Source organism: Poecilia reticulata, chromosome 2 (assembly GCF_904066995.2).
Source record: "Poecilia reticulata chromosome 2, P_reticulata-male-v2, whole genome shotgun sequence".
In the NCBI taxonomy this organism is placed as follows: Eukaryota; Metazoa; Chordata; class Actinopteri; order Cyprinodontiformes; family Poeciliidae; genus Poecilia; species Poecilia reticulata.
Window position 1 is genome coordinate 35,195,563 of NC_088831.1, and position 27,242 is coordinate 35,222,804.

The following is a 27,242-nucleotide window of genomic DNA, read 5'->3' on the forward strand; positions in this document are numbered from 1 at the left end:
TGTTTGTTGAAAACATTTTTTCCCCATTCCACACATTTGTGCATTACTTTGTTTTAACGTAGCACATAGTATTCAAGGCCACCTCATCCATATTATAGCTAACTAGTTCCCTGACAACGTATTGCGTAACAAATCAATAAGAGCAAAAAGCGCTCAAGTGTAAACTATTTTATTCTAATAAGCATTGAAATTCATCTTCTATTTCGGCTGACACCTTTGCTAAAAAAAAAAAAAAAAAAAGCAGATGGGGATGGGAGAGATAAGATGATACCCTGTCACGCCAGCTATCGCTCTCTCTCTCACACACACACAAACACACACACACGCACCGACGGCGCTGTGAGGAATACTAATCAACCTGTTTGCCGTCAAGTGCAGCAGGCAGCTCGGTGCGCAACTTTTTCATTCAGCACGCACTAACACGTCTCTGCCAGCGCATCGTTAATAAAACGTGTGTGAAATGTGCATTTCTCTTTGACTGAACCGTGAGCTGGCTGTTTCCACTTTAGTCTCAATTGCCTCGTCTTTTTTTTTTTTTTTTTTTTTTTTGATGTGCGACAAGCCGCCGGAAAGATTGTATCTAGGAAGAGACAGCTCACTACCTACGCCACCTCTAGCGAGGGAAGCCCCCCACGCGTTGCGCGCCTGGATCACCGGGGATTTTACATTTATATATTTATATTCAGGCTCTCTCGCCCGGCGGCGCGTGTGCACGCGCGCGGCGCGCTTACACGTGTGTGTTCAAAAAGAAGCCCTCGGACTCCGTCCTCAACAGTTGCCACCAGAAGGAGGGAGAGAGAGGGAGACGGCAGACTGAGAACCGGACGGACGCCGCTCTGCCCGGCTCTGCTCCTGACATGCAGTCGCTCATTTCTCCGGTGACCAAAGCCATCCTAGTTGCGCTCTTCATCTTCGCCATCCTGCTGATCCTCTATGTGATCCTCTGGTACATCTGTAGGGACGTGGACTGCGACCACGGAATTTGAGGATTCCGTTAAAGCGGGGAAATAACGGGAAATCAACAATGGGGCGCACAGAGGAGCCCAAAGAGTCCTGTCTCATCTCGTAAGTGCTGTCCTGTCATGTCTTTTTTTTTTTTTTTTTTTGCACTTAAGTCGTGCGTAATTTGGGGATACTTCTATATACGTCTGTGTTTATGTGCACACGCGCATTCCTTACGCGCGTAATGTGAAAAGGTGAAAACCAGCGTGCGCCCCGGTACCACAGACCTGAGGAGAGCCCCTGATTCCCGCCCCGTTTAACTTGACAGCAGTCATCCATCACGGACGCCTTGTGCAATGGAACACGCTGTTATAGCGGAGAATAAAATAAAAAATAAAAAACAAAAGGTGGCACAATGTCATGAGGAGGTTATATGTGTGCGGGCTTTTAATCAGAGAAGAAGGTGGAGAGCGCCAGTGACATTGCGGTAAAAGACGTGCGTGTCCCTTAAGGTCAAGAACAACAGTGTTTACCTCGTGTTCCCAGCACCACCAGCACCACCACCCCCTCCTCCGTTTATATATACCCGCTGCATTAGTTCGTGTTCAGTTCAGCTCGGTCTTTGAGGAATGCTTTCATGCTGGCATCGCACGTCCAACGAGATAACGGGATTATCTCCACCGGTTCCATGTGCGTCTGCTTCCTAATCTGCCTTGTGCCATGTTTTGCGCCCTTATCGCGAATGCTCCGCTAATGCTTTTTTTTTTTTTTTTTTTTTTTTTTTTACGCATAGCGCAAATTCATTCCCACTTGACGTCCGTGAGCTTGTTTCCACTCACTGTGTTCAGTCTCACTTGATTCACTTTCAAAACCCGCACCTGTGCACGCAAACAAGCGCACTGCGTTACTGAAAGGGGATTCTCCTCTGTATTACCCCTGAATACGATAGCTTTTGCATAATCCAAATTATACGAGTGGCGTGGATGCCAATTTTCATTTTCTTCAGTCATGATTAGAAAAACGAACTCATTTCGCTCAAATTAAAGTAGAAATTGCAAGGACAAATCAAGGGCATGTTTTCTTTTCTTTCTTTAATTTGAGCATCGTGAGAAGGGATTCAGAGTTTACCTTTTCACCTTTCTCCGAATCTATGGGGCATAAATTCACGCTGCTCCTCTTAATGGAACTAAAGGGAAAATGGGGGGGGTGGGGGGGGGATGCCCCAGTCCCCTGTGAAACATCTCTGACTGGTAATTACTGAGTGATAATGACTGGCTGCAGCTCACTCTGTACTTAACCCACTTCATTTTTTCATGTTAACACCACAAACTCATGAGAGGATTGCAACAGCCAGGCATCTTTCTGTGCCCAGAGGGGCGGCTGTGTGTGTGTGTTTGGAGTGTGTGTGTGTGTGGGGGGGGTGAGGCTTGAACATTTCAAAAAATGTCTTATTTTGGAGCTATAAGTGCTTTCCACTCTGAGCTGGATGCAGCCATGAGAAAGAAATCCCGCAGTCTCCCTAAAATGTTAGAAGGACTCTCCTGCCGAGACAAGGAGAATCCTGCTGGACTGGACCGCAAAATGATTTTTGCCACACTTGAGTTGGAAAGCAACAAGCCGGACTTGCCCCTTTAAAACACACACACGCACACACACAATGCACACTGATTTGCACGCTGCATAAGTGACTGCCATGTGCCTATCCAGTAATGACTGCTGCTGCAGCTGTTGCTGTCTAATCTGGTGTCCTGGACCGTTGTCTGAGTGTGTTAAAGAACGAGAGGGGAAAAAAAAAAAACTCTGTTTGGGTGACCATGGATGGCTGTCCAGTTTGTTAAGGAAGAAAGGCAGCATGTGTGACAGCGTGGGAGGGGGTTAAACACTGACATGCTCCAGAATTACTGATAAAAGTGGAGCAGGAAAGGCTCAGCGGGACTCAGCATGGGAGTCAGCTGTGAGTGTGTGTGTGTGTGTGCGTGGGTGTGTGTGTGTGAAAGTGTGTAAATGTGCATGGATTTGTACCTTTACAGCATCAAATTCACTCAAGTTTATTGAAAATGGTATTCATCACTAAATACGTATGTGGCATGTCAACTGTTTGGACACTGTTAACTATACAACAATCGCTTTAAACTTTTAACATTGAACCGCATAAAGTTGTGTGCAACTTCAAAGTAGAAGGAAAATGATATGTGGTGTTTGCAATTTGTATATGAAAATTTGAAAAATGTGGCATTCATTTGTACTTATATGAAAGAAGGTACTTTGTTTAAATTGGAACAATTTAAATTTTGTGGCTTACTTGTGAAATTGAACATGTAGCAGAGCACTAGTATTGTACATCCACCTGAATACACCATCCCCACTGGTGGTGACGGCATCATGCTGGGGGCATGCTTTTCTTCAGAGACAGAGAATGTGGCTATTGAATTGAATGCAAGAAATGCAATAAAATGGTTTAGATTAAAGCAGGTTCATTTGGTGAATGACCTCGTCAAAATAAAGGAAAAGAAAATCTAAATGAGAACCTGTAACAAGACTTGAAAATTGCTGTACCCATGGACTCTTCATCCAATCAGACTGAGCATTTTCCAAAGAGTTTGAGTAAAATTTAACCTCTAGATTTATAAAACTGGCAGGGACTACTTTGACTAGGTCTGTTACAAAAAAATCTCAGTAAGTTGCATTAAAATATTTGTGCTATTTTGTGATGAGTCTGAATACTTTTACAAGGCCCTGGATGCAGTCGGATTCTTCTTTGCCACTTTTGCATATAGTTGTTTTCCATCCATCCATCCATTTTCTTGCACCCTTGTCCCTTGGTGGGGTCAGGAGGGTTGCTGGTGCCCATCTCCAGCTGACGTTTCGGGCGAGAGGCGGGGTACATAACCTGACAGTCATGTTTTTGGACTGTAGGAGGAAACCGGAGTACCTGGAGAAAACCCATGCATGCACAGGGAGAACATGCAAACTCCAAGCAGAAAGACCCCAGGCTATGAATTGAACCCAGAACCTTCTTGCTGCAAGGCAACAGCTCTACCAACTGCGCCACTGTGCAGCCCTCCTTAGTATAGTTGTTTTCTTTTTTCATTAATTTGTATCTTGATGGTCTTATCCAAAATGTTGACCAGCTCTGCAGGATTTTTTTCATTGGGAAAGGGAATTTTCCCAATATTATTTCCCGTTTTCATGCAGTGCAATTTGTAAATGGAGACATTTCTATTTTATTGACCAGTTTAGTATCACAAAACAGTTTAAATGATGTCAACGCCGTACAGATGTTTGTTTTAATTCTGATTCATTCCTGCAATGTTGTTGACCAGGTAGATTTTCTTTGGATCTCCTCTGACTGGAGAAAGAGCTAACGGGACTAAGAGTGTGTGACGGTGCCAGCTGTTGTTGCTGAAGCAAAAAATTGAGATCTGTGCCTACCAGCTACATTTAAAAGTTTTGTTATTATTTCATTTTTGCAAACTTTTTGTTTTGTAATCTGGTTTTAACGTGGTTTCAGGATACAGAAACCGATAAATGAGAAGCACTCTAGAAAAATGCCACATTTTGCACCCAGACAGAGAAGAAGGAAAGTGGCAGCATCTCAGGTTGGAGATCATTGACAGACCTTGAGAAAGTGGTCAGAAGTGAAATAAGATTGGATGGTGTTCAGTTTGTTATAAAACTTTGATCTTTGGATGAAGGTTTACATCAAAACCTTCATCCAAAATGGTTTTGGTGTAAAAAGCAAAACTCTTAAAAGTATCAAAATAACAACACAAACTGTGTCAAAACAGAAGATTTTTCCAAGTTTTCTTACTGTTTGCAATTTATTTGTTTTTGGTTATCTAACTACTTACCATTTAACTTTTGAGAAAGAAAACTCAAAGATTTTTGGAAACGCACAGGGTTGTGAATTCTTCATGAGTTAAATGCTTTTTTATTTTGGCAACTGAATAGTTCTTTGATCACGTAAAATATCTTTTACCTTCAAACATCAAATTAGAATTCAAAAGATAATCATGTGTGGACATTTTATTTTTGTTCTTTCTTTTTATTGTTGTTTTGTTTTTGTGAAAGTTTGCACCTCTGAGACTTTTTTGTTATTCTTCTAGAAATTGGCCTAGATGCAAAACTCTGTGAGTTGGAAAACGACTACTGTACTTCACCCTTAACACTCTATCCACACAATGAAGTAGAGTGGTGGCAGCATCATGCTCAGGATATGTTTTCCTTTAACAAGAACATGAAAATTGATTGAATGGAAGGGAATGTGATGCGAAGGAAACCTTTTAGAAGGTGCAAAATATTTGAAGATGGGCCAGGGGATCATCTTCCATCAGAGGAACAACACAAAATTTACAGCCAGTGATTAGATTGGATTGTTTAGATCAAATCACATTCATGCCTTGAAGTGGATGAGGCTTAAATATGAAAGAAAATCTATGGCAAGGCTTGAAAAGTGATGTCCACTGATGCGCTCTTTTCAATCTGGTTGAACTTGAGATGAAAATCTTGAAACTACATGTGCATTGAAAGTTGGTCCTACAAAGTAGAGGTTCAAGGCCATACCTTTCAAATTTTTGTAGAAATCTAATTTTATATTTAAATTCCCAATTTTAAAAACAGCTATTATAGCAATGTCTTGTAAGGATTTTTTTTTCATCAAAACTTTGATAAGCTGAAAAATTGATGATAGCAAAAAAAAAAAAAAAAACGTTAAACCAGTTTGCTACAACTGTAATTTTGTAGTAAAATCATCCTTTGCACCGTCAATATCAGCATTCAACATATGAACACTGATTAAGAAATGCGATAATATTTACAGCATTGATGAAAACACAAAACAACCCCCAGTGTCAGCGTTGAGGATCACAAATATCCATGCGTCGGAAAGTTTTTCTTCTTTTGAGCATTAATTTCTACTGAGTATTTGTCTGTACAAATACTTAAAATCAAATCAAGGTCAAAGAATGACACACAAGAAGATAGAAGTTGTATTTCTAAAAAAGGCATAATCGACTTTTATGTGTCACTATTTCCATTTTCTAGAAAGCTTCTGTTTGGACGTAGTCACTGGTGTTGGGGCATGCTGTTATTCATCACCTCTTTGCCTCTTTCTTCTCCCACTATCATATCTGTCATATGGACAAGCAACTGTCCCAGACTTCGTTTAGACCTACACGCCTGCCAGCGCTGAGTCTCACCCCTGCTCACATCATCCCTGAAAGCAGTGAAACAGGGTCAAGATGACCCAGCACCACATATGTTTTGTCCTCACACTGAGGATCTTAAATATGCTCTCAAGAAGATAAAGCTCTTCAACACTCACAACTGCACACACACCTCAAAGCCATAAAAATAGATTGTGAGTGACTCAGCCGTTATGTAAAGTCCATCTCTGATAGGGCCGCCCGGGGCTGTTTATGTCAGTTTAGCTTGATGGCGCGAGAACTGAGGTGACACATGTCTGCTGTGTCCGAGTTTCGCTGCACACTCATGCATCCATACACACACACACACACACACTCTTCCCTGGAATATGCCCGGGAGCCACTATTCCATCCGTCTTTGCTCTTCCTTCCTCTCAGAGTCTCTGTGCGGGCCCCCCATTGGACAAAGATGTGATACAGTCAGCGTAATGGACTCCCTCCAGCCCAAACACTGCACATAATAAGGATTAGAGGGGACTGGGATGCAGACTTTGAGTTAGACATGAATCATATCCACAGCCCCTTTGGCCAGGTAGACAACCCAATGGGGAAAGTTAGAGGGAGCATTGCAGGACTTGGAACCAGAGCAAGATGGATATTTTCATCTAAAAATCATATTTGCTAAGCACGTGTATTGATTTTGTCATCACTTAACTAAACATAGATGAATACAAATGCTAGATTAAAGTTTTATCTGCAATACAATATGCCCTGTGTTGCTTAAGCATTCGCCCAGTGACTTATGCAAGCTTCAGTTCACTTTCTAGAAGCAATTTGGTGTGTTTGTAGTTCTTAAGCACACATGAATAGCCTTTTTGATGGGATTTTTAGATTACCTTTTTAAAGTTGACATTCTAAGATACCAATTTTTGATCTATCTGCGGAGATCTATAAAGCAAAGAGCTTCAGTTGTATAAAAGGACTGCAAGTCAATTTTCCACGTCTTAAATTCCCACCTTTGTTCCAAGTCTACACCTTACCATTTCATCCCTTCCTTTTTTCCTTTTGTACCTAGAAAAAAAATCAACTACGTATTGTGTATTATTCCATTTGTCTTGAAATTAATTTATACAAATTATGGAGAAAAATACTCATAAAAACTCGATCTCCTTCAATTCAACTTTATATTAATTTATGAAAACTTTCTAAACAAACAGCATTACACCCTTTTCATTTATTTTAATTTAGCCCCCTGCTTGTGGGGCTTCAGCCTAACAAGCAGAGTAGTTGTCTTGTGATCTGAAGGTTGTGGGTCGATTCCAGCTTCCTCCTGCCACATGTTGGTGTTCCCTTGGGCAAGGCACTTAGCTCCAAGTTGACTGTCAAGGGGGGGCATGAGGGTGTTTGCATTTTTAAGTCCAACTGGGATTTTCTCTGTTGCTAAAACTGCTCAATTACATTAATGTCCCAATTAAACATCATTAAGTATTGTTTCTGGGCTCCATTACATGTGCATAAGAGTTATTTTTTAAGTGAATTTATGCTGTTTTGAAGGGGTTTTAAGTTTGGCCAACAGCTTGTCACTTATATCACACATTACACAAATCAGAGGAGGCACTGAATATTACTCTGACATGATAATAAAGCTAAAATGTGTCAGTGCTTGAAGCTGCATGACTGAGCAGAAACAGTTATTCTGGGTGAAACACTGAAAAAAATGAAGGCCTTGAAGCCGAAGACTCACATGCACACGCACGCACACGCACGCACGCACGCACGCACACACACACATCACCATATAAATTCTCAGTGTTCAACTAATCCTAAAGTGAGAAACAGAAGGGAGGAAAGCAGAAGAAGGATCTTCCTCACAGTCCTCTTTCAGTGCCAACAGGTTTCATACAGGAAGAGGCGCACACACACCCACAAACAGAGACTAACAGAGTGTTAAATTAAATGTGTTAAATATTGTGTGTGTACCTTTTCCTTTGTGTGCGTGTGTGTTTGAGTGTGTCGTTGGGAGTTAATGACAGACTTAATTGGTCCAAGCAAATATCCCTCCCACTGCTCCTCATTCTAAATCTACTAATAGAAAGACATCCACTCCCCGTCCCTGATGACATTTAGGGGAAAAATGTAGTGGTATGTGTCTGATGAAGTAGACCTAAGATGTTTTTAAGTCCAAAGTCCAAAAATTAGCACACAAATTATACAAAACAGAATTATAGGACAACATGAAAATTCCATACCATCTTCCTAAAATGAGAATTTCCATATTGAGTTTTTTGTTCTCATTTGTGTCCTTCCTGTCTTTTATTTTATTTTTAAGCTATATATGAAGTTGGATCATCACCTTGCCCCAGGTGTATTTCAGGAAACTGTTGAAAGGTTTTGGATACATCTGACATTTCCGAAGCAGTTTTTTTTTTTCAATCTGAAACCTGAAGAAAAAAACATGTAGTTTAAGGCAAGTTAAAATCCACTGAAGGCAGGTGGAAGGAATTTAATCTTGATAGTTATATACTGGTAAGAACATTTTGAAACATACATATAAAAAACAATAGCACTAAACAGTTAGTGAAAAAAATCAGGAGAGTGGCAATGTTAGATTATTATTTTTTGTGAACAACTTGTTACAGATAAAGAAACAGTTCAAACCTTCTTGTTATTTTAAAATTAGGCTTATGTGATCTTAATGATTTACTAACAAATATCTGAAAAGCTTTCAACTTCATGTTACTTACATCAAATTATATCTCAATGCATTTTCATACAGCACAATCAAATCTGGTTAATTTAATGAAGATGGGTAAAAAAATCTTTATATAAGGACGTCTACTGCACCGCAGCAATCTTTCATACTGAGCAAGAAACCAAGAATTTAGCAACAGTGAAGTACAGTTAATTAAAATAACTATCTTTGGGTCTGCAACATTATTATCAGTAATAGTTTATTTACGTGTTGTAAAAATATGGACTTATTTTTGGTATTTGTGGTAAATCTGGTGGAAAATCAAAAATCACTGGCAAGTCGCAGATGGTTCAGTGCTTAATTAACATAGCTCCATGTAGAAACAGACATCATTTAGTAAAAAAAAAGAGAAAATAGTACAAAATGTAACATTGTTGTGGAGTTGTGGACTGTCAATATCCCTTAACATGATGCTGTTTCCCACTGAAGTTACATTTCCATTTTGAATAATTTTTTTTATTGCAAACGTCAACTAAAACAATCTATGTCTGACTAGCTGTTTGCCACAAACCCCTCCAAGTGCTTTCAAATTTCTGAAAAGCTCAAGGTGATGCCATCTTCTTGTTACTACTCCAGATAATAGAACTGTTACTGCAAATAAACTCTGTGTTGTATGATGTTAGACCCAGGTCCCATGCTGCATTTGACCACGATGTTGAAGGGTCTCCCACATGCAAGAATTTCAGTTTCACTTTCAGTGTTTACAAGCTGGCCTTTGGCTTCTCTCCCTCTGGAAAAGTTATAGAGGCAGCAGCCTCAGATGACACAAAACCTTCCAAATCAGCTCTCCAGGAGTCCACTGCCTTTTCCACCCACCCACGTGTTCTGGTGAACTCTCAGTCATCTAAGGAGCATAAATATCGCCCTGGATCTCCTCTCATGGGATTCCCATTCGTCTTAATCATCTAAGATTTTCTGTTTCTACTTTTCTTTATGGACTTTTCCTGTTTTAACTAAGTCATGAAATAAAACCAAAACTGCTGTGGGTTGATTTAACCCTTCAGACACTTTAATTAACAGTGGATTGTTTCCAAAGAGCTTCAAGAGAGTATAGTACCATAAGTACTATGTTCAATTTATTATAAAATAAGCAGTAACCAAAAATAATACATGTCTGAATGAAAAAAAATCTCTTTCTGTTACTAAGTGCAAAAGATTATTGTCTTGATTATGACCCTGACATTACGCACAAATGTGTTAGTTTTCTGAATAGTTCATTAAACTAAACAAATAGAAAATCTTCAAGCTTTCTTTAGCATAGTTATTGCAATGTACCACAGGTTTATAAGACATTATTATTTGATCTAAACCATTTCATTGTACTTCTGGCTGTATGTTTAGGTTTGATAGGTCCATAAGACAACCGCATGGTACGTTAAGGTGGAGCTACTGACATCACACAACACAGTCCGTTGATTAGGAGACAAAAACGTCACTGCAAAAAACATGAGACATACTAGTGTATCATGTTTATCGTCATACTAGTACGGTGATTGGGTTTAACTCTGTCATCCCAGGGAGAAATCAACTGGTGGTGGAGAAACTACACCAGGTCATAAACTTGCGTACCAACCGGCACCTGAATGGGGAAAGTTCACCTTCTCTCTAGTCCTTTGCCATAAGCAGTTTTTTTTCTGTATTTAGCTCAATCCATCTTGCAATACACTATGTCTGATCCCCTTGTCTGGAGATGTATCCCAGCCTTGTAGATCTTCATTATGCTGTTTGTTCACCAAGGTTCTCTGAAGCCACTGTGATGATATTAACTTTAAATTGCACAAGAACGTATTAGATGACTAGTGAAGGCGACTGGCTTACTCTGGGTACTAAAGGACAGAGGGCTGAAAACATATGCACTACGCATCTTTTAGGTTGTAGGCAAGAAAACCCTTGGGGACCAGGCTTCCTTGCATATGCACATGCAGAGTATCATTATTGGCTAAACGCCATGTAGCCGGCAGCTTTGTCTGTCAAAGCCTGAGCTTTTTAAGCCTAACCTTGATTCTGTGCTTCTCAAGTGAAGGGAGCTTCTGAAGGAAAGCTGCGCAAGATGCAGCTCAAACTGCCAGAAAAGGCGACATTGATTCACACAGGCTGTTGCACTCCTAAGATCAAATTGCCCATGACACACCCAAACAAATTCCCTTCTTCCAGACACAACACCTCAAATCTCCCTTGGTGTTTCTTTTTTTTTTTTATTACACAAAAACAAATGTATTAAAAAGAAGGACACGTCAAAAGTCATTTTCTGCAAAAAGTTATTGAAAAATATTATTTTCTTTCCCAGATATGCAAGTCCTGAAGTAAATATTACATTTTAACTGTCAGAGCACACATGCAGATCCAAAAATCCCACTGAGCCGTTGTCAGCCTGGATTCCTAAGTAAGACAAGTTGTGCTTTGCAGTCAGCCTGTAGCTGTCATAAAGGACTGGGTGGCTGTCGGTTGGAGCTATTTTGATGGTGTTCACATGTTATTTACATCACACACCCTCCTGTCATGTACTGTTCCCAGCTTGTCTCCTATGTGTCTTCATCCTGTTGTGTGTGTGTGAGTGTGTGTGTCTGTGTGCTCCCTGATGTCCCATCATCCTAAATAATCATCCTACAGTCATGCGTGAGATGCGATTTCCTTTAAACAATGGCAGGCCAGTTCGCTTTGCTGACCCCCTGAACCTCTCAGGCTGCAGAACAAACACTAGCATGTGCACACGGCCAGACAGAGAAACACACCTTTTTAACCCGCCTTAGTAGTACTGCACACATATTTAAATGTACACGCATCTGCAGACTCATGATGGTACATTCTCTTTATGTTACTGCTTATTTGTCTGCCTTCCAGAGCAGACTTTAATAACTGAGGCTAACCGCTTGACAGTGATGCTGTTCTGCCCCGAACTTAACTATTGGACTGTAGGCAAGACACAACTTAATACTGATTATTTCCCTGTCAGGGGAACAAAAAAAAGGCTGCTTCATACAGTGAAAGCCCCAAGCCTGTCTTTAGTTGAAATGATTGTAATTATATTGAAATGAGGGAGAGCTTGGTTGACCTGCTTTGAATTTCAGTGATTATTTAGCTGTCTCCTTAGCCAATCGGTGGCCATCACTGTTGCAGTCTGCCTATGCATGTTTTCTCATGGGAGTCATATTGGTTTTGATTGATTTATTTTTGTTCACATTATGAGTTGTAGACGTACTTAGTTACTGGAGTTCTTAAACACCCATCTTCCTTACTTGAACGCTATGTTCTCTTGTCTTTTCCATTTTGAGGAGGGACAACTAAGGGAAACTGACATCTGTGTCATGTCCTATTTATAATAGCATCACTTATTATCAAATTAACTTGTTTAGTACACCAATAAAGTGGTAGAATTGTACTGCTAAACAACACACAATAATTGACTCAAATTTTATCCATTTTCATATTAATATGCGCTCTAATGAAACAACAATTTTGTCTGCAAATGAGTTTACCATTTTTTCAATAATCTTTTTTACACAATATTGGTAAATAATGGAATATTTGTGAATTTTACTCAGATAAAATGAAACTATAACTAACATAAACTGCAAAAATGCAAAGGTCATGTTATGGGAACTGTTAGATGTTTTGTAACAAACTATTTTCTAAAATGTGAATTCCTGATGTGTATTTCTTTAAATCTTTCAATAAATTTCAATATGCTACTATATCTTCAGATAAATTACTGTTTTGATTTTGAAAAAAATTTATAAATATTAAAATAAAAATAAGACAAGAATGAAATAAAGGAGAAGGACATGAAAAAGTGCCAAAGCATACGTGGAAGGAACTGAAGCAGCCACTACTTTATCTTTTGTGTTTTGTTACTCCAAATAGTTACGTTTAAGTCTTGATCTGAAAGATTATTTGTCTTCATTTGCTGTCAAAAATAAAAAGAAAGTGAGGAAACTAAACCATTTATATTCGATGTAGAATTGCAGACTGGCAGAAGTAATTTTCAAGGAAGAAGGGATTTAAATCCTGGGTTATTACTGTTAAAATGCAAAAGGTGAAAAAAGGATGACTTTCATTTTAAGGTAATGATCCTTAGCTCACATCATTAACCATAGTCAACGTTGTATAGGGAAGACATTATAAATGCTGGGCATGGATGGCTAAAACAGCCTTTAACATCACTAGTGAGGGGACTGAATGAAAGCAGTACAAGAAATCAAAGGAATTTCACAGCAGTAGGAAGCTTCTGTTTGGAGAATGACTCACATATGGACTGAGAGATTCTGTCATTACTTAGGAAAACATTTTTTCAAATGAGGATACTTGCAAATGATGATTTTTTTTATAACATGATGACTTCTTGCTCTTTTCCATTTCTGTTACTTAACAAAGAAAAGTGATAAATAAAAATGACTTCAAAATCTGGTCGTCATGCATCTTCTTATGTTGCCATCTTCGTTACCAAAACTCTACAAACAATCTTCTTTAGTTTATTGGTAATATAGATGCATCAACTCTTTATACAATCATTCAATTGTTCCTCAAAATTACTTTAATCTGACGTTCAATTATTATCCTATTTAGTCAGGGTTAATTGATAACAAGCTGAATGGAAAACAGAGGGAGAAATTATATAATACAATACAAACCAACATAGTACACTGTAATACAAAGCGCGGTATTTATTTGCAAAGGTTTTTAATTAAGTTAACCCATTAAGTATCATGACGGCACTGGTGTCCACGTTGACCCATGAACTAACATGTAAGCATCTTGGGGTGACAGTTCAGGGATTTTAAGACTGATAGATAATGAATGGATGAGTGAAATTAAACTTGCAGTACTGATAATGCTTTTCTTATGACTCAGCTCCAACCAGAAAGAAGAAATGCACTCCATTATATCTGATAGACTGCATCAGATATAATGGAAACCCAGTATTTGCAGGGGTTAGGGATCGCCTGTGAATACCTAAAATCTGGATATATTTAAGTCACCCCTCTAAAAACGCTTACTCATTCCTATTTTAACAGTTCGAACACAAAATATACCACTAAATACACAGTGAACCCCATTTTAGAACTTCCATAAAAGCTAATATATACAGTATTCCGTATTTACGCTCTTGGGGGGTACACTTGACACATTTATCACAGGTGATTTTGGCTTAGAATTTAAAGTACACTGTGATTTCCATTTATAGTAACAGGTGTCCTTTTAAGGGATGGAAATAAACCTCTAATGTGGGCACTTTGGCTTTTAAATAAATTAGATTATAGTTGCACAGTCACCAATTACTTGAAGGATATAACATTTATTTGCTGCAGTATGTGAATGCGTTATGCTGACAAAAAAGCTGAGAAAGCATTCAACTAATTGTGAAAACAAGAAAATAATGAAGTGTTAAATAACAATAAACTTTTTTCAGACAACATTTCTTAATGGCTTTAGGCAAAATGCCTAAATATGTGTCAAGAGTTGAATTTTTCCAGTTCAAATATGCTCTCCATCCAGTCAGATTCAGGTTGGGATATTTTGAAGGGAAGAATTTGCACAAAATAGAAAGAAAGTTGGGTTCTAGATGTTCTAGAGACATGTACCAAAATACTATGTTACTTCAAGAAGTCTTGTATGTCTCTACCAATTTTGAAAGTCGGTTCTAAGCATTTGAATCAAGAGGGATAAATAAACATCCATGCCACACTTTTCAGATTTTTACCTAAACTCTCAAATCTGTATGAGCTTTGGTTATTTTGCAATACAAAGAATTGGCAAACATTTGAATCATTAGATGCATAAAGCTAATGAATTGAAGTGGAAATGGCAGCAATAAATATGTTACATTGTTCAAACTTTTATTTGTAAGAACAATAAAAGATTCATGCTCCCCCCCCCTTCTCCCGTAGTTTTCAGTGAAGCACCACATTTTATGATTTATCAATTTAAATCCCATTAATATTACATTTTGTAGCTGTGACATGTTGAAAACTTGAAAAAGTTATTTTGCTGGGCACTTCTTGCTTTAGGTTTTATTTAACGGTTATCATGGCAGTCTCCAGTAGGAGCAGATGGTTGTGACAGACTGAAATGATCCCAGGAGAGGAAAAGCTAACTGCCAGACCATCAGTCAGTCAAAAGTCTAACAGCGCTGCGGACAGAGGCTTCTTCAGCTCTAGACACACGCTCTTAAAGCCTGTCTGGGGAAATTATGGATCAGACTGGAGTGTCAAATGGCTGTTGCTTCAGAAGTATGTGACCTCTCTGGCAGCAGTTAATGAGGTAGTCAGTGAGCTGAAAGAAGCAATATGCAGGAACTACAGAGAAGGCGCATCAAACAGACTCCTCTGTATGACACAGTTTTCAAACTGTCCGGCCAAGTTGTGGGAAGAGTTGAAGGCATAATATATTTTTGGGACAACTCTTCAATGGAAAAATATTGTCAAAGTTAACCAGGATTCGAATTGTGTGTCATACAGAATTGCAAGGAGGCGAGGATACAGAAACGTCGTATTGGAATGTGTCCCACAGGCTTGCATCGCTCTGCCTGTCTAGATTGACTGATTTCTGCTGCTTTTGCACACCCTGCCAAAGATGTGGGCTGCCCTTCGGTTTCGTCTTGTACCTGCTATCAAGCTGTACCTGCTTGGGTTTAAGGTCCTGCTGTATCAGCTACTAAACAAACGTTTAAAACTTCCAGGTTAGTTCATTTCGATTTCAGTTGTTACACCAAATGTTAGACAAGTTGTTAGCTATTCAGCGTTGTTTCGACTCCTAGCAGTAATGTAAGAGTCCCCTTAGTTAACGTGAGGATGTATGCATATTCATAAGCTGCCCTGCCCATTCTAATTTTAATTCAGTGAGTGAGCCGTTAACTTTATTTTGTCACGGAAATTACCGTGTTATGCTAAAGTAGCCATGCTAGCTAGGTTATACAAAAGGCTGAAAACACTGCTTTAAAATGTTTTCTTGGGTTGATTATGTTGCCGAATTTTCCGGGATGACCTGTTAATTACACCCAATATAAAAATGTGCGATTCGAAGCGTTTTTGTTTGTTCCAAGGGGATTTGCGATTAAATAGTCAATTTTTAAAATGCGGTTTGGTTTGGAGACATTTAAAACCCCTATAAACTCATGTCCATCAAAGAAAGCGCTTGGCCACAATCACCGTTGGTCAATTTAATTTGCTCATATTTAATGTGTGAAAGCAGCACATCATGTGATTATTCTATGAAAAAAAGTATCATGAAATACTCTTATTATTCCTATTACAATATTATGCCAGATGTCCACGATATCAATCTGCATCCAAGCTCTCCTCTCTGATTGCGATATTTCACACACCGATATTGCAAAGAGAATTTTGCCTGCTCTGGGTACCAAGCTACATTTTTACAGCTTGGCACTGATGAACTGATCTAGAGTTCATGGAGTTTGAATGAAAATTATTCTACATTAATGGATATCTGGCCCTTATTTGCTCTGTAGAGCTGTCTTGTGATAATGTTTATTGTGAGTTGACAATGCATCAATAAAATAAATTAAATTCATCAGTTTCATATGCTAGCATATACATAGACCATAATTTAGTTATTTTATACTTGAAGTCAAAATGGGTTTTGTAGACTGTCAACAGCGTAGGTTAGTTATATGGAATTCTTACATGAAATTACATTCTATCTGATATATGTGTCCTCTTCTGACTCTGCCAGTGATGCCCAGACAAGATGGCAAGGTTGCCATAGTGACAGGAGGAAGCAGGGGAATCGGCTATGAGGTGGTCCGGCATTTGGCTAGACTGGGAGCACATGTTATCATAGGTACAGTATCAAGCACCACATCACTCAGATGAAGATGCAAACACATATATGCAAAGGTATATCCCCAGAGTAAAGGTTAATTTCTTTGGTTGTAAAAGAGATAACAGTTTTAATAGTTTTATTATGTTTATAATAAGAGTTTTTTTTTAAGAATAGAGTTATAGTATTTAAAAAAGATACTACAGAAAATGAAAATTCTGAAATATAGCTAGTTTTCTATTGCTCTACCAGTATTTCCATTGTCATATTGCTAGCTATATTATTTTTTTCTTTAGACATGACCCCCAACAGACCACTTAAACTTACCACTTAAAGCACCGTTACATTGACAAGAAGCTGGAACCGAACCTTCTTGTGATTGCATGGCGACTGCTCAACTCACTGAACCACACAAATAAAATCAAACAAATATCACAAATACTATTAAAACTAGAAACCTAAAACAAGCCACAGGTGAATCACTGGACTCCTATGGCTTCATGAGCGTCTACATTAAAGTGAAAATCGAAGGTGATTTTCACTCATCTGCCACCTGCTGGCTCGTCTTTTGGTTACTTTAGTAGTTCCTATCTGCCCTCAGGTGTCTCCCCAACCTGAGCCAGTTCAACTTATGACTCACAGCAAGATTGCTCCTAAAAGGGGAATCAGGAGCCACTCTCAAAAGCTGTGCTGCACACTAGGAAAATATGAGAGTCTGAGAGAAATAGTTTTCTATTCAGTTTGGTGTATTGTGTGATCTCTCATTCTGCATTACCTAGTTTAAGTGTTATTAGGTGCAATTTGTGTCTAAATTTAAATTAGCCAATGTGGTGCAAAGTGGTTAAACTGGCCTCTTAACAGGCCCACATATGGATGCAATCAAAATTTGTATTTGTAGTTCAACATTTTTAGTGGCCAAAAAGAAAGAAAAAAAACTCCCACAAAGAAATACTGATTGCAGTTAAAATGCAAATCTCTATTTGTGTGCCATATGTAAGAACAGTGAATTTAGTTTCAATTCCTAAAACAAATAATAAATAATGAACCTTCCTGCAGAGGTTTGTAGCACTGTTGCTGTTTTGCAAACATTTCTTAGTCACAGAGACTACACTGTAACAAGATCAGCAACATTCACTATTATGCTTTGACTGTATAGGAGAAAGCCACAGTGTTTGCTAGAATTATAGTTGTACAATAATGAGATTTGCCACATAGAAGAGTGTGCTATGGATGAATAAGTAAATCACACAAGAACTCAGTCAAGTGTCTATTCCGGCTTCAGACAATCCCTTGTGATTTTTAGACTAATCCCACATCTGATAACGGCGCACGTATCTCCATTGCAAATCCACCAACTGAATTCATGAAGTGTGAATATTTATGGTAAAGTGGATCCCGCTCTGATAATGGAGTGGATGCATATTTCAGGTAGAGTGTTAGCATAGTGCTTGTGTGAGGAGGAGGTGAGTTTGTTTTGAGCCTCTGCTCCGTGGTGATGGAGCAGAGTTATTTTATTTTAGCAGAGTGCCTCGCTAAAATAAAATAACTCCTTGAACTTTTCCACATTTTGTCACGTTACACCCACACAACACTTGATCATATTTTTATTCTTTAACTTGGGGGATCAGATAAAATATTGATTTATTTTGATAAATAAATTAGTGTGGGATTTCAAAAAGATACTGTTTAATCCAGAAACAATACACAGTTTACTTAATTGATTCACTTTAAAAAAAATGAAGTTGGTAAATAATTTGTTTGCTCCTTACTTATTTTTTTTGCTTACAAACATTTTAAAAGTCTGGTAGTGTTTTCCTTAAATCCCCGTGTATTAATAGAAAAATAAGTAAAAGTGAATTTAAATTAACATAATCTTTAATCCCCTATTTTGATTTCCATCCATTCTGGAAAATACCCAAATTTCTTAGTGTAAATATCTTCATTCATCCCTTTGGCAATTTTGTTGTTAATATTCAAAAGACCAATGACACTGTAGGTGATAACAGGAACAGAAATCAAACATAGAAGTGATAGTGTGGTGATTTCAAACAGAAAAAAATAAAACAAACACGAGTGACTGCAGTTATTTTTCATGGTTAAGGAACTCAGTTTGTAAAAGATGTCTTGCATTCGTATCAGACAAAAATAATCCCTATGAACATGTTCCTTCCTTTTCCTGTCCCTGATAAATTCTCCTTATCTTGCAATGCCTCTCGCAGGTATTTCATGCACAAGTTCAAGACTCACATCTTTTTTGATGGATAATAATGTCACTGCGAGCAGATTGCACTTGTCAGAACTTCATAAACCTGTCTGCACAATTTGTTTTAAAACTCCCCTTTGTAAATGTTTCTGTCTTAAATGGGGCAGCTCTGTCAATATTGCAAATATATCGTCAACAGCGAAAGGAGCAGAAATCATACCTCTCATTTATTAACATTTCATTACAGCTAAATAATAAAACCTGACAGTTTTTGTATTCTGACAACTAGATAAAGAATATGCTGAGCACTTACCCTAAATCCAGCTCAGGTATTTGTTTCTGTTGTTTCTTAACTCTAATGGCAATCAGGAGTCCAACAAGGTGAGATGCATTAATTTTGTGTTTACAAAAACTATCTTTCCAAAGGCCCATTTTTTTTCTGTATCATGGCAGAGCTTATCTGTAGTGCATTCCAATAAACTTCATACCCTTTAAACATTTTCATATTTTGTCACAGAGCAGCTATACACTTCAAAATACTCTACAGGGATTTTATATGACAGGACACAACAAGATATCATGTAATTCTGTAATGTAAGGAATTTATAAATGGTTTTCAAATATTTTAAATAAACATGTAATTGTTGAATACTACTGGAAAGTGAACTTCCCTTCAGTCTTTAAACTTTTTGCAAGTTCTAACTTCTAGGATTTCCTTGTATTTCTTTTCATCGTTGTTTTTGGTAACTCATGAAGGACAGCATTCCAGTGGCAGGATGCTTCCATCACCATTTTACACCATTGTAATTGTAACGGTGTGTTCAGGAAGCTGAGTGTTAATATTCATCCACAAAACAATGTGAATGTGCTTCAAAAATGTTCTGTCTTGGTCTCTGTGTCGACTGATTTGTTTGTTATACAACTTCTGAACAAAAATGGTTGCACAGAAGTTTATCGAGCAGCTTTGTCTGGAAACAGCTCAGTAGATTTTCTGTAGTGTAACATCTGTTTATTAATGTGCCTTTTAAGTGATTGTCAAAAAGAATAAAACTAAAGGACTGAAAGACTCCGACCTTCTGCTGTCTGCTACCTGTGTGTTTGTGTGACCCTTGTGCCATTTCATGCAGAGAAGCCGCATGCGTGAGCCTTGACTGAACCACAGTGCATCGGGGCAAATAATGCTGTGCCCTTGAAAAGCCAAGTGTAATAATCCGAGATTAGTGTGTCAGAGAGGAAATGTGAATGTGTGTGTTGCCTTGTAAAGGTTTAAGTGAAACTGTTGGTGTGTGTGTTTTCATAAGTTTGTTTGTCAATATGTGGCAAATTCTTACATCAGATTAAATATTCAGATATTTTTATGGCGTCGCATTTTGTTAAATGATAATTTCCTGACGTTTGTATTGATTTGGGTTGTATTTGTTTGGCAGACTAACTCGTGACGTTTTTCATACTTAGTTTTGTTTTGAATGTCTATCGTTCTAAAATTAAGATGAGTTGTCCAGTAATTGCATTTTTCTTCTGTGTAGTCCAGCTAGAGACACTTGTCTCACTCCTTTTTGTCTTTGTCTCTGCATCATTTTACTTTAGGTTGCTTTGATGTTTTTTTTTTTTGGATGAATTTAAGAGGTACATGTAAGATCTCTTAGTTAATCCAAAAATGTTCCACTTCCATTTCACGTTAAGCTACATAGAGGATCAAAACTGACATAATTAAAGATAAAAACAGAAATAAACATATTTGTGCTTTTACTTTTAATTATGTCAGTTTTTCATTACACTACAGTCAGAGGCTGAAAAAGTTCTTTCAGAATTATTGAAATATATATTTTTAGTTTCAAGTTTAAAATGCAAGATTTTTCATCAACTAAAATAAAAAAATAGTAGTACTGTATATTTTTCAAATGATACATTTTTTTATTGCAGGCTCATGATTTGGGGATTTTGGTGAGGTTTGGGTAACTTGTTACATTTTTGTTCCACTGTGAAATAAATTCTGCATAAATCTAATAGAAAATATGGAATTGTTCATTTGTTTATTGTCAGTTTAAATCTTTTTAAATTTTATATATATTAAGACAAATCTAAAATAGTTAACCCATCCACTTGTCATAAAAGCACATATTACATAAACATTTTAGATTTGTTTTAATTTTGCAAAAGCAACCTATAATTTCCAGTTTCTAATTTCACCCTTTTTAAGGATTCTTGTGAGTACCTCGCCTTTATTAAAAACATTTTTGATCCATCTTTCTTGTAAAGTGGCTCAATTACTTCAAAAGCCAGATGTATCATTCAGATCCAGTGCTTTGGATTCATCACATTTTTTTAGGGTTGTACAATTCTGAAATTTGCATATGAACAGTGTTGTTTTATCCTGTTTTTCTAAAGCTTTTTCCACTTGTGTTCTCCGTTCATATCTTTTTAAGGACAATGTGCACCATGCCAAGAAATGCCAGGTGTTTGACTAATAGCTCCTTGGAACCTGCTAAACTGGTGCAAAAGCACTATTTTATGCTTGTCAATCTGTGTTATCCGAGACATCTTTCAGCTGAAGGAATATGAAGAGATGACATGCTGTAGCTAAATTTTGTCTAACCGTCCTAATAATGGTCCACTTACATGAAAAGAGCTGTTTATTGGGGCCAGATTATAAAGAAATTCACAGTAAAATGCCTTAAAAGTCTTTATTAACATGTCTTAACTTTTTAAAATCAATGTTGCAGTCTGTATCAAGAGTTCAATAAGTTAAAAAAAGATGTTTATAAAATCTTTAACAGGTAGTTCTTAACACCGGGGAGCTTTCATCCAGTCTTCATTTAATTTGAAGGACCCGTCTTGGAAATACGGTTTTGTAAAATGAAGAAATAGAAGACTTGCATAACAGAAAAGCTGCGTGTATTTCTCTTTTAAAAAGCCTCGAAGGCCTTGTCAGACATAATATTCATCTGTGTCTCTGTGTATCTCTATTTTAGGTGGAAGGGATGAGCAGAGGGGTCTTGCTGCCATCAAAAGGATTTGTGAAGAGGACAAGGAGGCCAGAGGTAACGCTGTAAACACATTAGCATTCACGCAAATACTTCTAGAAAAGCAGATTTAATTTAGCAATGAAACGTTTTGTGGAAAATCTCAGTCTCAGCTTTGTTTTTAGAATCTAAGCACACACACGTACCTGTTTGCACACCTGCCGGCACATAAACAGGAGCTTTAATTAATCTATTCTTAACTACTTGGAGTGCCCATGATGAACAAAGACATAAAAATACTGCAGGAGTACAAACAACACAAACACTACACTTTCAGTTGTTTTCTCGCTCCTGTTCTCTACATTCAAAACCAAGGCTGACCAACAGCTGTAAACCCACAACCTGGCAACCATTCAAATTTGTGCTGCCATGTTGATGAATTTGAACACAGACATGTTTTTCCAGTGAAAGATGTGCTGCGCCACGGCAGAAAAAAGAAAACTGTTTCTAGAAAGGAGGCAGGAAAAGAAATGAAGCCGCAGAGGAGGTGATAGAGATAAGAAGAGACAATTGATAACTGAAATTTATCTCTTCATCGACAAAAGCTTACTAAAGCTTAAAGGGTTCTCTAACTCCGGTGTTGAGAAATTAAATCGGCTGACCTTCAAAGCACCATCAATTCCAGCAGTGTCATGACAAGGATGTCATAACTTATTCCTTTCTCTGCTGAAGAGGCCTTGAGTTTGAACTACACTGTATTTCAGTTGTAATTGAAGTTACTGACTTGAATTCCAAGTCAAACTATACTTAGCTTGAATTTATTGGTAATTATTTTGTAAAACAGTACAGAATACACATCACTAGTAGACTTTATGTTTATTTGCCCCTGTTAGATTAAGCAATAGTTCAAATATGTGTGAGTTTTGGTTCTTTGAATTAGGAGCTGCGCCAATCAGAATTTTTAAGATTTCCTGTCTCTAGATTTCCAAGGTTTTGACCTTGGAAATCTAGACCTGGAAAATCTAGACCTAGATTTTCCAGGTCTAGAGGAAAACCTCTAGACCTGGAAAATAAAGAGGTTTTCCAGGTCAAAACCTCTAGATTTCCAAGGTTTTGACCTTGGAAATCTAGAGGTTAATTTAGCCAATTCTAGTTTATCCTTAATTATTTTTTTCTTGGAAATTGTACATCTTTTCTATTTGTTGGTTTTTGTTTGCGAGTTTGGATTTTCCATAAGCAGCAACTTCAGTTTTTTCAGTCAACATTTTGTTTCACTACCTACCATTTTCCAATGTGGGGAGTTTTCAAAGTTCATTTTATGTGTTACTGTAATAATAATAATAATAATAATAATAATAATAATAATAATAATAATAATAATAATAATAATAATAATATTTTGGGGGACCTATTAAATTGAGTGATCGATGGGTGGTCAACAAAATGCTTTAACTGACTATTTTCTCCACCTACAATTTCAATCTGAAAAAAGGAACGTATGAAATGAAAAGAGATGAAAAAATATCAGCCTGTCTAAAGACATGCCGCTGGATTAGAAAAGCACAAAGACGCAACAAAGCAAAACTGAAATTTTTCTTGTTTGCACATTTCTTATTTTGATAACAGTTCTGATTTAAATTTAAGGCCAGAAACATGTTTAAAAAAACTCCTGGGTTTGCTGATTACCACTGTGTTGCATCACCTTGCAAATTACAGTCACATTTTTTAATAAAAAATGTTGAATACCACTCATTTTGTGTATTTGGTTAGAGTAGTTCTCAATAGAGCAATGCCATTTATTAAGCACGACTTTGGCATGTGTGCTTCGGCCTTGTGGTAGAAGGCCGCAGAGGGCTGAGGGTGTCAGGTACTTAGACAGCAGGCATGTAGCCGGTGTCATTGAAGTCGATTTCCCTGGATGCGGCCATGGAAGAATTGATTACTTCTTTTGTAATTGGCAGACACTAAGACAGAAGGGACATGGGGGTGTCTACAGCCAGCTGCTTGTGCGCTGAATGCGAATGTGTTGATGTGCGTGTGTTCGGGTGTGTAGAGCGAGACAGTAATGGATTCTCATTAGTATGTGAGGCAACAGCCTTAAACATCTCTGTCCAAAAGGCCTTTGGCACCCTTCCCAGTTTGTGCACATTTGTCTGTTGAGAGAAATTGGCGACAGTTTATAATAGACATGTGGGTTTCAGAGGTAGTTTCATCACTTCATGGTGTCACCAGTGGAAAGAAAATCCACTTCAGTGCTGAATGTCTTTATATGTTCGAGTTTGTTCACGCATCATTTATCTTTTAGTCTCAAACTTGGAAATACAGATGAAACCAGAAGTCGACATACGCCAAATAAGAAGACACACACATCTTTTTTGTCACTGTCTGAAGATAAATCAGCCCAAGCCTCTTCATTTATTACTGAACCAACATCATGGTTTAGATCCAGGCATGCCTATCTGTTTGGACAGCCCAGTCAAAGTCCAGACCTAGTTCCAATTGAGAATCTGTGTCAAAAACTAAAACTTGTTATTCTCAGTCTCCATCTGATCTGACTTGAGTTGTTTTGTGAGGAAGAATGGAAAAAATATATATATTGGTCTCAAATGTGCAGAAGTAAACACCAAAACACTTGTAAATGTAATTACATTTAAACATTGTTCCAGAACAGGGGTCACTAACACGGTGCCTTCAAGCTCAAGGCTGCCCCTGAAGGTCATATGAATTGCCTTTAGAGCTCTTCCAAGGATAGATAAATCATTAATTAATAAGTTATGTAATTAAAAGTAAATTTTGTGCATCACACTGCTAGCCCTTTGTATTACTTGTTACCCATGAAGTAGTTCTCAGTTGCAAAAAGGTTTGTGACCCCTGTTCTTGAATGTAATGGTTCAGGGGAGCCGAATCATGGAGGATTGATTTTTATTGGACTATCACATAAAACCCCAGCAAAATACATTAAAGTTTGTGGTGCGAAAGTGACAAAATGTATACATATAAAAAAAAGTCAAGAAATATTAATACTTTTCCAAAGCACATTAAATCAAATAATGCTTTAAATATTTATTTTTTCAGGTATTTTTCAAAGCAGAAGTACAACCTCTTTGCTCCATCTGGCATCCGTTTTCAGTGTATCGCCTGGTTTAAAAACAGCCTCTGTCCCCAGAAAACCTAAAAACAATCCTGCGGGTGTATGATAATGACTTCAGACCACAATTGAATGCTAGTCCATGAAGTTAGGGCATTTTACCTTAAATTATGAACATGTACATAAACACACCGGCCGTTTCTGTATATTTGCTGCAGGCAGTTCTGGCTGTCCACTAACTTTAGTCACGGTGCATTGAAAGTAGCACAATGTGCCTCAAACCATAGACCTAAATTAAGAGCGTGTAGCAGGGCAAGCTGTGTAAGTGTGTGTGGTTAACACGCATTAAATTTCTTCCATCTTTCACCTAACTCCAAAGTGGTCGAGTTTATTTATTTTTTCTCTTTTTTTTTTTGTTTTCGTTGAGCTCTGAGATCACACATACTGTAAGGTGAAGAGAAAATATAGGCCTAACTGTCAAACACTTCTTTTTTTTCATGTTTTTATTATTAAGAAACTAAATACATGTTTGAATTTGCAGCTGTCTTTACTCTGGTGGTTGCAGCATCACATGAATGGTACAGACTGGAGTTGACTGAACACCAGCCAGCCTCCCCTCCCTTACAGCAGCTGAATAAAGAACATCTGTGGAGGAGCTGACACTGGCATGCTGCCCAGAGCTAATATTCTTGGATTCCACTGTTTTATCAGACAGCTCAAAGTGAATCTATTTATATTGCTGTCTCCGAGAGCTTGTTCGGAGGTACCGGTTCATTCATTGTGCATTTTTTACTCCTGAATCAAGTGGTAGTTTTCAGATTTGTAATTAAATGACGAATCTTATTGCCTTCGTTCGGGTCAAACTGTGTTATTTTAAGGCCAAAAATCAATCACTAAATCAGGTCAGAGGATAAAGCTAAACCATCCCGTTCTCACAGGGATATTTACCGACACCTTTAGCGAGTAATGCAGTGTCTCTGGTCGCTTGGCAGCCAGGGGAGGATTTTAATGTGTTTAACAGCAATGCATTTTAATATCAGATTTAGGTGTAATCCTGCTTAATCATAACTACTGTGGTCTGAGTCGGAACGCTAGCATGTTAAAGCCAGGTGAAAACAGGGATTTATGAGAAGCTAGATGCACTCCTGCCATTTCTTTATTCTAATTACTCTGCTTTTTATAAATTATACCATCACCTCTTTCTGACCACGTGTAAATGTCTTCATTTTCAAATTGGTGGTGGTAGTTTATGGTTTCTATGACAAAAATAGGCGTTCAGCAGAACTTTCCACAGTACTGTAAATATGGTGGAAGGTCTTGTGTATCCTGAAACCGGGCTTGAAAAATTTAGGAACATTTTACAATTTTTGTTTCTCACACTGCTGGAAACCTAGATTACCATAGATGAGAAATGGTTATATTTTTAACACTAAACTAGCCATTAGTGATAAAAAACAACATTATGAAAAATATGTTTCCACACTGACAAACTTTATGAGCACTTACCTAAATCTTTTTGTTGGATATTGGTTTAAAGGATGTTTATTCATTATTTTATTTGATTAAATGAATGGTACTTCCTCTACATCATTTATGCAATGTTGTATTGAAAATTGAAGCGACATGTATTACTTTTTCTCTATCAAATCTCTCTCTCTATCTTTAAATCTGAATTGTTAAACCAAGACTAAAATATTGTTAGCTTTACGAGTTGCCCTTATTTATTTATTTCTGCTTGATGTGGTACTGCTTTTGTGCTCCGATTAACAATTTATGTACATATATTGTGTGCCAAAATACAAAAAAAAGGGGCGGGGTTCAACTTGGAACTGTTTTCTCTTCCATGTGTCACACAAAGAGCATCCGATTGGGATTCTAACCAGAGCTATTTCTGTTGCAGAGATGACATGAAAACATGATGGTAGACCAGGTCTAAGCTAAGGTTGGAAAATGCTGATCTCCAAACAAAGCTGTTGGAGATCAGCTTTGTTTTGGATTTTCTTTTCATTTGAAGTTCTAAAGATGAAAACATTGTTCATAAAACCTTCAACTGCAAGATGAAATATATTTTTCAGCATACGTTCCAAAATGTTCTGTACTCTGGGTGTATTTAACATCCAACATCAAATCAAAAATCTGATCTTTTTCAGTTTTTCTTGATAGGTGAACACATCATATAATGCAACTGAGCTGGAAGCTGTTACAGTGGGAAGAAAACTCAAAAGTTACCTACTTCCATTCTAAGCAAGGCTTTCTAAAGAGAAACTGTTCAGGCTCTTGGATCGCTAGAGATCAAGACTTTTAGTAGATAGCAGGAAGGCTTATCAGAGTTCAGTAAACATGCTCAGTTTTATCCTTTAGGGCTTTCAGTCTT

General features: G+C 37.7%; 1 protein-coding gene across 3 annotated transcripts in view; it reads left to right on the forward strand.

Moving 5' to 3' along the window:
• The first annotated feature begins 246 nt into the window (after positions 1-246).
• LOC103461464 (polyprenol dehydrogenase-like) overlaps positions 247-27,242 on the forward strand; it is a 40,256-nt gene continuing 13,260 nt past the window's right edge. The window contains exons 1-4 of one of the 3 annotated variants that reach the window (XM_008403769.3): positions 247-1,065; positions 15,294-15,514; positions 16,528-16,635; positions 21,790-21,858. In XM_008403769.3, the coding sequence (XP_008401991.2) occupies positions 15,409-15,514; positions 16,528-16,635; positions 21,790-21,858 (283 nt within the window). In that variant the 5' untranslated portion in view covers positions 247-1,065; positions 15,294-15,408. The remainder of the gene's footprint in view (positions 1,066-15,293; positions 15,515-16,527; positions 16,636-21,789; positions 21,859-27,242) is intronic. The other 2 variants (XM_008403763.3, XM_008403774.3) reach the window with 2 other exon arrangements.